Source organism: Pongo abelii, chromosome 10 (genome assembly GCF_028885655.2).
Source record: "Pongo abelii isolate AG06213 chromosome 10, NHGRI_mPonAbe1-v2.0_pri, whole genome shotgun sequence".
In the NCBI taxonomy this organism is placed as follows: domain Eukaryota; kingdom Metazoa; phylum Chordata; class Mammalia; order Primates; family Hominidae; genus Pongo; species Pongo abelii.
In genome coordinates this window covers 9143808-9160583 of record NC_071995.2, presented here as the reverse complement: position 1 = coordinate 9160583, position 16776 = coordinate 9143808, and the positions used below count along the sequence as shown (strand labels likewise).

Here is a 16776-nt window from a genome sequence, read left to right as displayed (position 1 = left end):
CTATGGTTATAACTCACTCAGTCCCAGAAATGAATCGGCAATGCATGAGTTACTATCATGGTAACATGTCCCATGACATTCTTTGTCAGCATCCTTTGTCACCTGCTTGTAAGGATTTTGAAAGAGTTGGAGAAAGGTAGGTTGAAGGTTCCTCATCAGGAGGTTTGCTGTCAAAGTTCATTCTAAATGGAGTACGAATTTTATCCTCCAGACATGCCTCAGTACCTATCAGAATTTAGCCTTGAGAAAAATGAGGCAACCACTGAGAGTAATGACCCTTTTAGGGAATGTGTGCTCAATTCTGAACTCTATTCAGAGGTCTTGGGGTGGGGCTTGTTTGCAGATAGTGGCCGCATAAAGCCTGGTAAACTCAGCTGGTCTCCGGGGCGAGGCTGAGGGCAGAGAGTTGGACACAACCCTGAGATTTATGCCTCACAATGGGGAAAGACAGACTTCTTCATTTATGTCTCATGCTACTTCTTATCCTGCTTTCTGCCAGTGACTCAAGCTCTGCAGAACCGTAAGTCTCACTCAAGACCCTTTCCTCCAGAGTGTGTTTCAGTCTCTCCCTTGTGTCTTCACTTTGCCGTCCTTTGTAAATGCCACATTTCCACTCATTACAATACCTTCCAAATATAAGAAATTATTCCAGTTAAACCCTTGTTTATCTTTCATTTATCCTCTATTCTTGAAATCATTTTTTCTACACTGGGCCAATCAGAGTCATAAATATGAGTAGTCACTAGGAAGCATGATTAAATAAAACACTAGATCCCACCTTCACAGAACTGTTCTTTTGGATGGAAGGCACTGAATATAAAGATACTCAAAATGTATAGTGAAGTGCAACTTAACATGTATTGTAGGCTCTCTCTCTCTCTCTCTCTCTCTCTCTATATATATATATATACAGAAAGTATAGCTCCTTTATTTTTCAATCACGTATCAAGTCTTCACCAACAGCCCCCAGTGGGGGACCAAAGCGGGGGAAATAATTTTAACCCTATCTAGTTGTAAGTTGGTACAATTCAATAATTTTAAGACTTCTTTTCCACCTCTCCCCAGTTCCTCTCCTCTATAGTGTCTAGAGGATTGTGGTCTCCATTAACTCCTAATAGAGAAAAGTGTCAGAGTCCTTGGTCTCAAAGTTCTCCGTCCTTCTTGGCTACTGTCAGTCTGACTTCTTCTTACTTGCTGGCATGCACTGTTGAAGTTTAGCCATCTGGTTTCTCTTGTGTGGTCAGGACCCAATAGTCCTCTGCAACTGACTGTCTCACTTCAGCTGTTTCATATCCCATAGAACTCCTATCTTTGCATCCTGACTCAAATACTATGGCTATTGTTTCAACACAGCCTGTGATGCAGGGTCACTTGCCCCTTTGCAGTCCAGGCTATTTAAGATTCCTGGCCTTAACCCAGCTGCCTTTATATTTCTTCCAGAGAATGGTGAGAACTCTTGGGTCCAATAACAGCACATAGGCACCGAGGTGTCCTGCAGAGGTTAAACTTCTACCTCTCTCTTGCATAGCCTCACTGCACTTCTAGAGGCCTATCGTATCTCCTGTATTCCAGACTGATACAGAGTCCCAAATGGGGAAAGGGATAATGGGTCCCTCTGCTCTGTGTGTTACCCTTATTCGTCTAACACAATTAGCCTTCTTCAGGCCAAAGCGCAGAAAGCAGAAATAAGGAGTCCAATCCAGTAAGTCTCCTGCTTTCTTCAGGCTTTATCCTTGAACAATTTCCTGGCAACCGGTAGGAGTACATTTCTCCCCTACTATGCCTCTACCTCTTCTACAGCTGTGGGCACTACTACTTCCAGCTGCTCTCCATCCAGAAAGCTTTTGGGAACATGTGGAGGCTATTTTGCTTTCTGAGAGCAGACTGAATGGATAAAGCGAGTAGCGTGTATTGCGTCAGAAACATTAAGCAATTTGTGGTTCTGGATGCAGTCCTACACTACATAGGACCATGCTGCCATTGAAGCCATCCTTTTACATTGTGTCTGCCACTGAACAAAGAACAACAAGCCTCACGCCCTAGTTATCACAAGCAGAAGGGGTGTTTTCTCCCTTTGTAAGGAGAAAACTTAACTTCATCCCTCCAGAATTAACCCTTGATGTGATAAATGAGAGAGATTGCAAAAGAGAACCAATAGCCATTCTCCCCTGCCTTGGGGCAGTAAGCTTCAGAAAGATGAAGGTTTCAGGGGAATAAAATGAAAAAGAGAAAATTAAAAGTTATCACTTTAATATTTGCTACATTTAGTCCCTGCTAAAAAGGCAAATATTTAAAAGGCAAACATTCATGATTGAGTAATATATTAAAACATTTTAGCAGCTTATTACCAATGAAATCTTGGGTAAGTTTGTCAACCTGGATTTGTTCCAATTTCAATATCTATTTAAAAAATATTAACTGAACTCATATAAAATAGTGCTTTAGAATATCAAATATATGTGGAATTAATTTTTAATCGTGATATCTTTTAGGCTTATAATTTATAAGAATAAAAATAGTAAATAAATTATAAATATATATATACCTTCTTATTAAGATCAAAGAACTAAAGGAAAAATTTTTTGATGGCGAGGTAAAAAATGATACATTTTTATTATTTATTATGCTGTTAAAAGAGCAGTGATCAGGAGATCAGAAGTATCCAGATACCAGTAAAAGATTAGACATAAGAGACTAGTTGAATGACTATCGGCGAGTTACTTAACTGCCCTCAGCTTCTCTGCTAGAGAACAAAACCTTACCACTCACACAGTAAAGTCATCTGAAACTTGGATGATTTAAGAGTGGCCCTAGAAATTCACGGCATATAGTTTTTCCCAGGAACACTTTAAAACACATGTAGCAAGACTGGTGTGCTGGAGCAGAGTACGTGGAGGATGAGGGGACCAAATTTGAGTTCCAGATTCCACAACTCAATTATCCTTGGATTCTCTCCTCCTAGTCTCACACCTATTAATTTTGTAAAGTAACAATATTGGGTTTCTCGTGTCAAATTGCCTGTCCAGAAAACAATTTAAAAACTAAGAGTTTATGTTGGCAATGGAAAGTAAGGGTAGTAAAATAATATAAGAAAATAATAGTTTTTACTTGCAAATTTACTCTATAAATGGCCTAACCCTGCAGATATTGAATCATGAATCATTGAATCATTAAAGCTTTGAAGAGTTACATTTTAGTCATGATTTACTGATTTGGCATGGGGGCAGGGATTTCATCCATCTGTTATGGATTCAAGTTTTGGGGACTGATGAGGATCTCCTGTTTTAGCTTCCATGAACATGGAGAGTATCATGCATGTACCTTACAGCATTGCTGGGAAGATTAAACGGCTTAATACAGAGACAGCTTAACAATTCCTGTCATGTGGCAGATACTCAAAAACAGCAACAACAAAAACACATTCTCTTTCAGCCCGTGGGAGTTCAGAGTGTGGAGAGATTTTATTGAGTTGGAGGCTTCTGGAAAGTGACAGGAAAATATGGAGTGGAGGGCATTAGAGACAAAGACACTCATCAATAAAGCTAAGGCAAGAATGTGAGGCTTACACAAAAAATTGCCTGTGCCTCTGAAAGGCTGAAAACATTCAACAATTTAAATAAAAAAGAAAAGACTTTTCAAAATACTATGTACTTTTAGTACTCATATAAACTTTGGTTTTTTTTTTTTTTGGTTTTTTTTGGTTTTTTAGTTTGAGACAGGGTCTCACTCTGTCACTCTGAAAGCACTGGTGCCATCATAGCTCACTGTAGCCTCAACCTCCTGGGCTTAAGTGATCCTTCTTGCCTCAGCCTCCTGAGTAACTGGTACTACAGCCATGCGCCACCACACAACCAAACCTGGCTAAATTTTTTATTTTTATTTTTGTAGAGATGGGGGGCCTCACAATGTTGCCCAGGCTATTCTCAAACTCCTGGCCTCAAGTGACTCTCCTGTCTCAGCCTCCCATAGTGCTGGGAATTAGGTATAAGCCACTGCTCCCAGCCTGAACCTGTTTTTTTTTTTTTTTAATTAAAAAGATAACCTATCCACCCATGTGATTCTGAAACAAACATATGTTTATAAACATGGACATACTAATATTAAATTATTAATATTAATTGCCTCAAGAAATTGAGCATAAAGGGAAATGATAATAAAATACAGTGTGTGTTTGTGTAGTTTGTGTGTAGTGGGGAGTTGTGCATGTAAATAATTGACAAAATTTTCAAACTCGTTGATTAAATATTGACTTTGACTGAGCTGTATCTGAGGAGCCTAAGAGAAACAGCAAATACTTTTTTTCAGTGTTGCTGATATTAAGAAAATGATTTTGCAATATATACACGTGTTATTTTGTGTAATGATATATGCTTACTGAAGTTCTTTCAGTTGAATTTCTGTAAATCTAGTCATGGTGTTCATTCCAAAGTGATGTTTATCTAGACAGATTTTAATGTAAGTCCTTTTTAAAATGAATAATCACTCCCAATTTATTATATATGTGTCTGTGTTTGTGTGCGTGCACTTTTATGGATATATATTCAAGAATTCAGATTCTTTTTAAAGTTCAAAGTTAAAGTTTAAAGAGTTCAGATTGCTCTTTAAAGCAAGGAATGCCTGTGAAATTGTAACATCTTGGAAAGCAACCTCCAGTGTTGTATGGCTCCAGATTGTGTGGCTGAGACATGACCGACGAGTAAAAGATAAAATTTTTGTGCTGATCTGTGACAGAACCTCCATTGACTCAGTCCATTGACTTTTGGAATAAAACTGATTGCACCAATTAATACATATTGTTATGAAAACACATTTATGGATGAAAACGCTTACTATCATCAGTTTTTCTCTAATTTAGACTTCCTCCTTTCCCAGGCAGTATATGGTGCTGGTCCCCTCCCTGCTCCACACTGAGGCCCCTAAGAAGGGCTGTGTCCTTCTGAGCCACCTGAACGAGACAGTGACTGTAAGTGCTTCCTTGGAGTCTGGCGGGGAAAACAGGAGCCTCTTCACTGACCTGGTGGCCGAGAAGGACTTATTCCACTGTGTCTCCTTCACTGTGAGTACTACGGTGCCAGCTGGCTGTCCCTGCTTGATACATTTTATTGAGCTCTATAGGTCGTGGTGATGGAGCTCTGGTGTGCAATCCGAAGGAATGACTTTAAGAATGTAGTTAGGACTTCAGGGACCAGGCTCGGTGGCTCACGCCTGTAATCCCAGCACTTTGGGAGGCCGAGGCGGGCAGATCAGGAGGTCAGGAGATCGAGACCATCCTGACTAACAAGGTGAAACTCCGTCTCTACTAAAAATACAAAAAATTAGCCGGGCGTGGTGGCAGGCACCCGTAGTCCCCGCTACCTGGGAGGCTGAGGCAGGAGAATGGCGCGAACCCGGGAGGCGGAGCTTGCAGTGAGCCGAGATTGCGCCACTGCACTCCAGCCGGGGCGACAGAGCGAGACTCCGTCTCAAAAAAGAAAAAAAAGAATGTAGTTAGGACTTCAGAAAGGACTAAAAATAGTGAGTTTTCAACTATAAAGGAACAAAGCATTTTTTACCAGAGTAAGGAAGAAATACTCTTCTAAATTTCATTCCTAAATAATAATCCTATTGCCCACAAAAATTTCATGGCTTAGAGGAGTTTTCTGGTTTTGATTGTAACTGTCTCTTTAAGGATCGGGCTGGACATTTCCTAGAAATAGATCGTATGAAAATTTCATGATAAAAACTTTGCATGCAACGTAATTTTTTGCACATGCAGGATACCCTAAGCAAACACCTAGTACCTCTTTAAAATTGCCTAACTTGGGATACTCAGCTCCTATGCTCTCCCATATTTTTTCAGAGATGTTTCTCTCTATTCCTTCGGAATATGTATACTCAGTTAAAAGGCATCTAATTTAATAACTAGAGCTCTAGGTGAACTCCATGGAGATCTGGGTTCTATTGATGGCCACTCTTACTGATACAATTCCTCTATCTCACGTTAATATCTTCACTCTTATGTCTGAAGAAATAGTCACACCTTCCTTCTCCTTGGTGAAGCTGAAGGTGAGATAGGAAATAACAATGACTGAAGAATGCAGAGGGAGAAGACTGCACAGTTCCTCAGTAGTAAAAAATCCTTTGCTTTTTAGCTCCCAAGGATCTCAGCCTCTTCAGAGGTGGCATTCCTTAGCATCCGGATAAAAGGGCCTACACTAGATTTCAGGAAGAGGAACACAGTTCTGGTAAAGAACACCGAAAGTCTGGTCTTTGTCCAGACAGACAAACCCATGTATAAACCAGGACAGACAGGTAAGTAGGGAAATTCCATAGTTTGGGGCAACACTGAGAAGGAAGGGCCACCTGAACCACCAAAGTCTCCATTATCCTAGCCCCGTAGCCTCCTGTCTTATTACCCAAATTACCTGCTTTATCGTGTCTGAATCTTATCGGAGAACTACTTTTCCAGTAAGATTCCGTGTTGTCTCCGTGGATGAAACTTTTCGCCCTCGAAATGAACTGGTAAGCATCCACTATCTGTGATTTGGGTTGGGGGTAGAGTGGGAATACTCACCCAGAGTGAGGTAGAAAGGTACAAGAAAAGCGAGAGGATGAAAGACACTTGTTTTTGAACTTGGCTCCAGCCTCAGCACAGATTTGCAGTCTTATACAAAACAAAAATTGAGGGACAAGAGATGAGGAAGTTCTTTCTCTTATAACAGTAGTTAATCAGTCTGGCAATAGCTGCATTTGTTTCTCTGAACACACTGCATTAAGAATATTAAAGAAGCATAAGAAAAAAGGCACTATTCATATTTATACTTTCAAAGAATTTATGATTAAAAAGCAACAAAGAATTATACTTTTATGAATATATAGGTATATACAATAGACCATATTATAATTTTATTATATATTCTATACATATAGTATAGAAATATATTATACACAAAGACTTTTTTATGCTAATTGAATTTCCCTTTTTTCAACTTATCTTCAATATTAGTGCAAAGGAACAAAGCTGTTTTTAATAGGTAGAAAATAGACAATGTTGAAATTAGAAGAAATATTCTTGGTTTACTTTCAACCAAATGGTTCTGGGAATTCTCTTTCTGTTAGGTCTAAATCATAATGACACATAACTCTATTAATATCTATTTCCCAATTTATGAAATTAAGCAGTATAGTCATATTATTCACTAGGAGAATTTTAGTATCCAAATAATATTAATACTTAAAGATTCAATAATATCATTCACCAATAATAATTTTCAGGGAAATGGCAACACATGATAATAATTATTGAATATATTGTGTATGCTCATCCTAGAACTATTTAATAATTTCCCTGAGATTTTTCCAGTTCTGTTATGTTTCTTGTTGAATTTAGCTACAGATAGTATTCTTCTTCAGTATGTTGCTTGATCACAAGTCTGAAATTGTAGCCTTTGCTGGAATTCTAATCACATCTCTTCTTTCCTTTTATCATATAGATTCCACTGATATACCTTGAGGTAAGTATCAGAAAAAGTATCTTATAAGGAAATTAGTACTTTTAGAGAGTAGGAGGTTCTGATAATATTCCAGACAGATGAACTACTTTAAAAATTTTCAGATCTGAATTCCTCCTACTCCCAGTTGTCAGGTTGATGGTATTTTCTCTTCCTTCTGTATTTGTCTTTCCAGAGGCAATGCTAATTATCACCTTCAAAATCATTTGAGATGCTCAAGGACTATTGTAACTAAATGATTACTGCCCATGCTTCTTGTTTCCCTTCAGAACCCAAGAAGAAATCGAATTGCACAATGGCAGAGTCTCAAGCTAGAGGGTGGCCTCAATCAATTGTCCTTTCCCCTCTCATCAGAGCCCATTCAGGGCTCCTACAAGGTGGTGGTACAGACAGAATCAGGTGGAAGGATAGAGCACCCCTTCACCGTGGAGGAATTTGGTATGGATTATGGAAGATGAAAAAGGCATAACATTTTAGTTCCTAGAGTGTGAGCTCACTTAAATCCTTTGAATTTCCCGTAGATACGTTGAACTTGCAGTAGAGTCAGACTTCCCTGCTTCTAAGACCATTAGGACTGTGTGAACACAGAAGTTCATAAGAGCTTGCTGATTTTCAGTAGCAAACTACACTTCGCCAAGTATGAAACTTCTTGTTTCAGTGAAACCACCATCATTTGTTAGCGTCACTGAGATCTGCTGTGCTCAAGAAGTCAGTTAGATTCTGCATGAATTGTTAAACCTTACCATCTTAAAGTTGATACATTGGAAAGTAAATCTAACATTCAGAGTATTATTTTGGGAAAAATTATAGACATACTGAAATTATTTGTATTTCCAATAAATGTTTACCAACCTTCTTTATTCATATTATCTCTATTAACAGTGCTTCCCAAGTTTGAAATCAAAGTTCAGGTGCCAAAGATAATCAGTATTATGGATGAAAAAGTGAACATAACAGTCTGTGGAGAGTGAGTTATATTGTTTTTATCTAAAACTTTATATTTTGTCTCAATTTTGAGTGATTATGTAGGTACAAAATTATAAATTTACTTTGCCTCAGCACTTTTGTAATATTACTCCATTGACTTCTCTTTATTTAATGACTTACTATTAAAATTTTCAAATACATAAAAGAATAGAAACACAATTATGATTTAACAATAAACATCTTTCCGTATTGTTTCATCATATACTTTGCTTTAACATTTTAGGATAAATCACAAAGATCGTGATATTTTTCTGTACATGCAGTAGTATGTACCTCTAAAATACAGAGACATTTTCCACTTCGATGACACCGTGATCACTTAACAAAATTAGAAGTAATTTTCCAAAACTACTTCCAAGTTTACAGTCAAGTATCTTCAATTGTCCTAAAAATGGTCTCATAAAGCTGGGTGTTCACACATTGATTTTGGTTATTATGACTCCTAAGTACCTTTTTTTTTTCCAAACTCTCTACAATGGAAATTTTCAATCACGTGCAAAAGTTAACAGAGAAGTAAAATACAATTTCATGTACCTATCACCTATTTTTAAAATTGTAAAATTTGCCAGGTTCTTTTTGCCCCATTTCCTCCCCTACAGTAGTTTTTTAGCTCTAATATTTTAAAGCAAGCCATAGGAATCTATAAATATCTTAGAGGTTTAAAAGTCTATAACCTCCTTTTTTTAGTGACATTTCACTGAAGATCATCAGTTGGCCTCTAGAAGTCTTGCTTGCAGAATCTGCCTGTTTGTTTTCTCATGGAACATTGAATTAATTATGCCTAATCTTTCCTCTGGGCAATTTTAAGAGGATACATTGAATGTTTTACATTGATCTTTTTGATAGAACAATTGTTCAATAACCAGAAATAGTGCAATGGTAGAACAAATTGTTTAATAACCTGAAATAATCTCTCCCCCAGAAATTTCTACTCCAGGAAATTTCACTTTCTCCTTTTCTTCATATGTATACCATAAATGCTAATCCTGTCATCGAGGAAAGAGGATGAACTGATATGATGGACTAAAAATGTGATAGAGAAGCCTAAAGATCACAGGTCACAATTACTGGGCAAAAGCCAATGACTAGGATTTTATAGAAGTGACTTAAACATAATATAAATGATCCAGTGACTGATGTCATGATTATGAAGGGTCCTAGACTCAGAACTGGCAGTGATGAGTGTGCCTCCCCTATCAGAACTTACTGTTTTAACTAGGCATTCTGCTGCTTCTCTGCGCCTCCATCTCTTAAGCAGTAGACAGAGGGCATGAACCTTACCTATGAGGTTCCTTTCCACTGTTGCCCTCTGTGATTACAGATACCTCTTGCAGTTCCTTTTAACCTGAAGAAGCAAAACTGATTGCCTACAAACAAACAATCCCAGAGGGAGCATGCAGGGTAAAGGAATATGCCAGCCTAAATATTATATACCGGAAACACCAAGACGTCTAGATTTCTGCCTCATTTCAGCCTCAGAGCAATGGCCAAGGAGTCATGTGTCTAACTCAATAGTGCCGTAGTGCAGATATCTATATCTTGGAGAAGGGTTTCAGAATAAGCTGCTTTGATTCTATCTTTTTATTTGAAGTAATTTCAGAGCCATTTGCAAATAGGAAAGAAAACGAATGTCCAAAACAAAATTATTGTGTATTATTCTGTTACCCATTATCTAATGAGAGAAAGGACTAATATAACATGTGCACACACACATAACCCCACAAATTATTTTTATTTACATGCCTCATGGTGTTCCCAGGCTTCTTTTTCTCCCTCTCTCTCCCTTCTCTTCTGTGTGCATGTGTGTAAGTGCACGTGTGTGTGTGTCCGTGCATTTTGTGTTAGATTTGCTTAGTTATTATGTACTTATTTTTATTCAATTTGTCATCTACATTTGCTCACTTGGTATACAGAATAAGCTTCGATATTATTAAAACAAAATAAAGAAGAATGATAGAAAATAAGTACGTTAAAAGGAAGAAACATTTTTTTAATAGACAGAGTCTCTCACCCAGGCTGGAGTGCAGTGGAGCAATCTTAGCTCACTGTAGCCTCAAACTCCTGGGCTCATGTGAATCTCCTTTCTAAACCTCCTTAAGTAGCTAGGACTGCAGGTGTGTGTCACCATACCCAGCTAATCTTTTTAAAAATCTTGTACAGACTGGGTCCTGCTATGTTACCCATGCTAGTTGGGAACTTTTGGCCTCAAGCGATCCTTCTTCTTGGCTTCCCAAAGTGCTGGGGTTGCAGGCATGAGCCACTGCACCTGGCCAAAGGAAAAACATATATATATATATGTTTGCATATATATATGACTGAACTGTACCACCACATTCTCTTTGGGATTAAATATATATAGAATATAATAATATATTATATATATTATGTATAAATATATATTATATATTTTTATATATTTGTATATATTATATATTTATATATATTTGTATATATTATATAAATATATATTTATATATTTATATATTATATATTTACATATTATATATTATATAATATATATTATAATATATAATATATTTATATAAATATATATAAATATATTATATATAATATATTTATATATAATATATTTATATAAATATATTGTATATTTGTATATTGTTAATATTTATATATTATATTATATAATATATAATATAGTATATTATGTTATATATTATATATTATATTATATATTATTAATCAGTACTCTAATAATTAATAATTATTTTAAACATTATGTATAATATATTACATTATTATATATTATATTATATATTATTAAGCAGTACTCCAATAATTAATTATTTTAATTAAACATTAAAATATAATTATAATATTATATATTAAATATATAAAAATATTTATATAAATATATGTATTCAATCCCAAAGAGAATGTGGTGGTACAGTGCAGCCAAGTTTCAAAGGTTTTAATGGATAGTATTTTTGAGGGAGACATTTTCCAGACAGGTTTCTACTTGGTGGGCACCCAGATGATAAAGATGTGTAGGGAACTCTAAAGAGGGACAGTTCTGTGGAGGAGTGGTAGTGGAAAATGCAAACAGCCATTCTCAATTCCTGATTTATTTCTCATGTGCCAGATACACCTATGGGAAGCCTGTCCCAGGACTTGCAACTGTGAGCCTGTGTAGAAAATTACTTCATGTTCTTAATTGTGACAAGCACGAGGTCTGTGAGGAATTCAGTCAACAGGTTAGTAGGCGGTATTCTCCCTCAGCACTATCACTGTTTACAAGCAGTGAGACTCCATTTTACTAACTAGAAAGAGGGCATCAGGACAAGCTTGTCGCAAAATATCCCCCACCAAAAAAGGAATTTCTGTTCTTAGTCAACAAGATTCTCATTTGGACGACTAACTTTGGAGGTTACAAAGCAGATATGAGTATTAAGTTCTCGAAGGTCAATTAACACGCTTAATGCAAAAAAAAAAAGTTTTCTTGTCATTAGAGACAGAATAGTACATTCAGTGACTATTGATCTTAATCGGTTTGACATTTATTATTTTTGGTATTTTTCTCAGCTTAACAGCAACGGCTGCGTCACCCAACAAGTACACACCAAAATGCTCGCGATTAAAAATACGGGCTTTGAAATGAAGGTTAGAGTGGAAGCCAGGATCAGAGAAGAGGGGACAGGTGTGAGTAATGAATGAATATGGGAAAGAAAACAATAAATATTAGTTTACTTTCCATAACAAAATAAAGGTCGTTTGTAAGAAAGAAGTTTTATGACTAAAGTAACTTCTAAAAGTACTGACTCTTTATATTTTTCAGACCTGGAAGTCACTGCAAACAGGATCAGTGAAATCACAAACATTGTATCCAAACTCATATTCGTGAAAGTGGATTCACACTTTAGACAAGGAATCCCCTTTTTTGGACAGGTAGGATATATCGTAATGCACAGGTAAGCAAAGTGTCCAGTTGCACCTAAGCACAGGACACAATGATGCAGCCCACACTTGGTTAGTGTTATCAGTTAATTAATATGACCAAAACCATGAAACCAAGGAGAAATACTTCCCTTTCTAAATATCACTGATGAAACAAACAGACACATATTAAATTATTATGAGAATCAGAGATACTATTTTAATATGTAGCTAATAAAGATACTTAATGTAATGTGACTTAGTTATTATATCAAACCTCTTCTTTATGCAGTTTAGAATAAATGATATTTCTATCATGAGTCAGGCAGCATCAGAATTTTCAGAGTTTGTAACATTTATGGCTGTCAGTGTTCTTTTTGTATCTGTTGTTCTCTTTTGACATAAATAAATAAGTCTTTAATTTTAGGCATAGGTATTAAAATAACATGCATTTCATGGTTATTATTATTATATTTTTATATGTTTAACATATATTCTAACAATAATAAAACAAATAAAATATTAATTTTATTCATATTGATAATTAATTTTACCTGTTTTATAATTAGTAAATTGAGACATTTGGCCAGGCATAGTGGCTCATGCTTATAATCCCAGAACTTTAGGAGGCCAAGGGGGGAGGATCGCCTGAGGCCGGGAGTTCTAGATCGGCCCTGGCAACATAGTAAGACTGCCTCTACAAAAAAAAAAAAAAAATTAGCAGTGGGCTGGTGGCAGGCACCTGTAGTCCCAGCTGCTTGGGAAGCTAAGGTGGGAGGATCCCTTGAGCCCAGAACTTCGATGTTGCTGTGAGTTATAATGGCACCACTGCACTCCAGCCTGGGCAACAGAGCAAGACCTGTTGTGAAAGAAAAGAAAAGAAAAGAAGGAAAGGGGAAGGAAAAGGAAAAGAAGGAAAAAGGGGAAGGGGAAAGGGAAGGGCCAGCGGAAGGGGAAGGGAAGGGAAGGGAAAGGAAGGGAAGAAAACATTCTCATGTGGATTTTCTTAGCTGGTTTGTTGCAGGAGATAATGATAACGTTAGTAACTAACATTTATGGAATAATTATCATACACCAAATATCTTCTAATGTATTTTTATTATTTTAAATTATTTAAAAATTGATACATCGTAGTATCAATTTTGGGGAGTACATGTGATTATTTAATACATTCAAATAATTTGTGAAGATCCAATCAGCATAATTCAGATATTCATCACCTTAAATATTTGTCCTTTTTCTGCTAAAAATTAAAATTATTCTCTTCTGGCTATTTTTAAATCACAACAGATTATTGGAAAACTATAGTCGCCCTACTCCTCTAATGTATTTTTAAATAATTATTTAATCTTCAATACTACCATATAAAGGAGGCACAACTATTATCCCCCTTTTAATGAAGGTGGAAAACTGAAGTGCAGAGAAGTTAAGTAACTTTTTTAGCTAGTAGAGTTCAGAACACAGCCAAGCAAGCATTCTAGCCTCCGTCTATGCGAAAAGGGAAAAACAGCCAGTTTAAATTCATTTCTTTTATTCTTATTCCAAGTGCATATTAAGTGGCATGTTGTAGTTATTAAAAATCTCCCTGACTTTGGCCAGGCACGGCGGCTCACGCCTGTAATCCCAGCACTTTGGGAGGCCGAGGCGGGCAGATCACGAGGTCAGGAGATCGAGACCATCCTGGCTAACACGGTGAAACCCCGTCTCTACTAAAAATACAAAAAATTAGCTGGGCGTGGTGGCGGGTGCCTGTAGTCCCACCTACTTGAGAGGCTGAGGCAGGAGAATCGCTTGAACCTGGGAGGAAGAGCTTGCAGTGAGCTGAGATGGCGCCACTGCACTCCAGCCTGGGCGACAGAGCGAGACTCTGTCTCAAAAAAAAAAAAAAAAAAAAATCTCCTTGACTTTACTGGAAATACTACAAAGTTTCATAGATAAGCTATGTAGGACATGAGGATCCAAATGGAAGGAAACATTTTGTCGTAAATATGAAGGTTTGGTGGGGTTTTTTTGAGGGGGAGGTTGTTGTTTTAGTTATAGCAGCAAAAGCATTTGTTCGCATGAGTTCAGTCCTCTCTGGGTGTTATTCACATCAATTATCAAGTACTTTTCTTCTTTAGGTGCTTCTGGTGGATGGAAAAGGTGTGCCCATCCCCAATAAACTCATCTTCATCTCTGCGGGTGAAGCCAATTATCTCTCCAGTGCAACCACCAATGAACATGGTCTTGCACAGTTTTCAATCAATACTACCAATATTTTGGCTAATAGACTTTTTGTCCAGGTAAGGATAGAAAGACAAACCTCTGAAGACAAAGGAAATGTGAGAAACAGTGATATATTCAGAAGAAACACATAGATTGCATTTAAGAGTAAAAAATAAGAAGATATCTAACTTTGAGTTTACAAATTTGAGGATAATAGAATTTCACGAAAAACAATGAAGGCACTACAGAAGTGCCTGATAATTTCACTATCGTTATCTGTAACATTTTATATATTATGAAAAAAAATCTTATCTGATTTGGGTCTTGAAAAATATCAGCTGCTTCAGTAATTCATGTAATTTGTTTTATGTTATTTTTTCCATGTCTACTTAGAAATTTTATAAAGTGATCACACACACACACACTTAATATATATACATTGTCTAATGATGATGATCAAAAGATTTCTATAGCTAAAAAGTTTTCATGCTTGTTATCTCGAAGTGATAAAAGACTATAATTTATAGATTTCAGTGTAGATAAACAGCATATAAATTATTTCTGTTTCTCAGTTTCGTGTGTTAACTCAGTTTAAAAATATGTAATGATGTTTAATGTTTTCTATATGATAGACACTCATTCTTCCTAGGATTTAAAAGGTGACTAAATAGTGTCCCTACACTTTAAAAGTTCCTATTTTCATGGAGTTAACAGATCTGTAAATTATCAGTATGATGTGTTTATGTGCAAAAGGTTTTTTTAAATGGGAACTTTATTATGAGAGCAAATAGAAGAGTCCACAAAATACGCCTAATAAATTTAGAAAAAAATAAGTGCACTTTGAAGAAAAGCTAAGGAGCAGTTACCACAAGGGAAATAGAATTGTGTGCAAAACATTATCTGCAAGGCTTAAAGTTTCAGAAATCACATAGGTCTTAAAGGTTGGAAGTCACAATAATGATAAGAGGCATAAATGCTAATTTACTAAGGATTACTATAAACAATTTTGAAGCTCATAAGGTAATAGAATGTTATATTAATACAAACCCTAATTTTAATTAAGCCAATTTATGAGGTAATTCTAATATCTGAAAAATCTCTTTTCCGCTTGTTTATTTATCATTCTCATTGGGATGTCATTTTTCCTCTAGTTCTGAGGGGCAGGAGGAAAATGTCAAAGTAGTAATGAGTTAGCAGAATCAGGGCAAAAGAGATAAATTTGTGGGTGATTTCCTTTTAATATTTGAATGTTGGGAGACTGAAAATTCATTTATTTGGCTGTCAACCAGTATGAGGGAGAGCCATAGTGTATTTTAGAGTGGAAGACACCGTTGTAACTATTCATTTTGGTGAGAAGCTAAGGTGAAGAATTTCAAGACAATATTCTTTCTTTGTTTTTCTGTTTACTCAGGTTTACACTGTGCGTCCCAACTTGTGTTTTCACTATTCATGGGTAGCGGAAGACCACCATGGCGCTCAGCACACTGCAAATCGTGTTTTCTCCTTAAGCAGGAGTTACATTCACCTGGAGCCTGTGGCTGGTACCCTGCCCTGTGGCCACACGCAGACTATCAGGGCACACTATATACTGAATAGACAGGCCGTGGGAGAGTTATCGGAGCTCAGTTTCCATTACCTGGTAAGAATGAGGCCATGCAATACAATTGCAGCTTATCAGTAGGACAAAAGTGGTCAATAGGCTCAGGAATGTCAAAATAAACTACTTGCACACAGCCACCTTGTGTTCGTGTTGTGCGTCCTTCATTCCATGAGTTTTCTTGAGGTTGATTCTCTCCGGCACAGACTTGACAACTGAAAGTGGGTCGTGTGGGGAATAGAAGGCTGAGAACCGTGTACAGCTCAAGAAATTTCCTTTACTGTTTTTTCATTTCAGATCATGGCTAAGGGAGGCATCGTCAGATCTGGAACCCACACTCTGCCTGTGGAGTCAGGAAACAGTGAGTATCCTCAGATTCATCTCTCCTTACTCCCCTAACACATCCTTACCCTTCCCTCAGTGACAGTTCACAAATGGGAAATCACTTCCATCGTCCCTTCACAATAAGGAGGACACGCAGGAAAATACTCGTCTTATGACTCTTTGGCATTTTAAAATCCAAGAGTCAACAGATAAATGTGATTGATTGTCTACTCTGTATCAGTCACTCTGCTAAGGTACACTAGTTTTTCACTTCAGTTT

At 36.7% G+C, this 16776-nt stretch overlaps 1 protein-coding gene across 1 annotated transcript in view; it reads left to right on the top strand.

Moving 5' to 3' along the window:
• Window positions 1-384: 384 nt before the first annotated feature.
• Window positions 385-16776, top strand: part of LOC100444401 (PZP alpha-2-macroglobulin like) — a 59972-nt gene continuing 43580 nt past the window's right edge. The window contains exons 1-13 of the mRNA XM_002822875.2: window positions 385-520; window positions 4873-5056; window positions 6132-6291; window positions 6449-6501; window positions 7473-7493; window positions 7760-7928; window positions 8373-8457; window positions 11581-11692; window positions 12021-12135; window positions 12274-12383; window positions 14492-14653; window positions 15988-16215; window positions 16471-16534. Of these exons, the coding sequence (XP_002822921.2) occupies window positions 438-520; window positions 4873-5056; window positions 6132-6291; window positions 6449-6501; window positions 7473-7493; window positions 7760-7928; window positions 8373-8457; window positions 11581-11692; window positions 12021-12135; window positions 12274-12383; window positions 14492-14653; window positions 15988-16215; window positions 16471-16534 (1546 nt within the window). The 5' untranslated portion in view covers window positions 385-437. The remainder of the gene's footprint in view (window positions 521-4872; window positions 5057-6131; window positions 6292-6448; window positions 6502-7472; window positions 7494-7759; window positions 7929-8372; window positions 8458-11580; window positions 11693-12020; window positions 12136-12273; window positions 12384-14491; window positions 14654-15987; window positions 16216-16470; window positions 16535-16776) is intronic.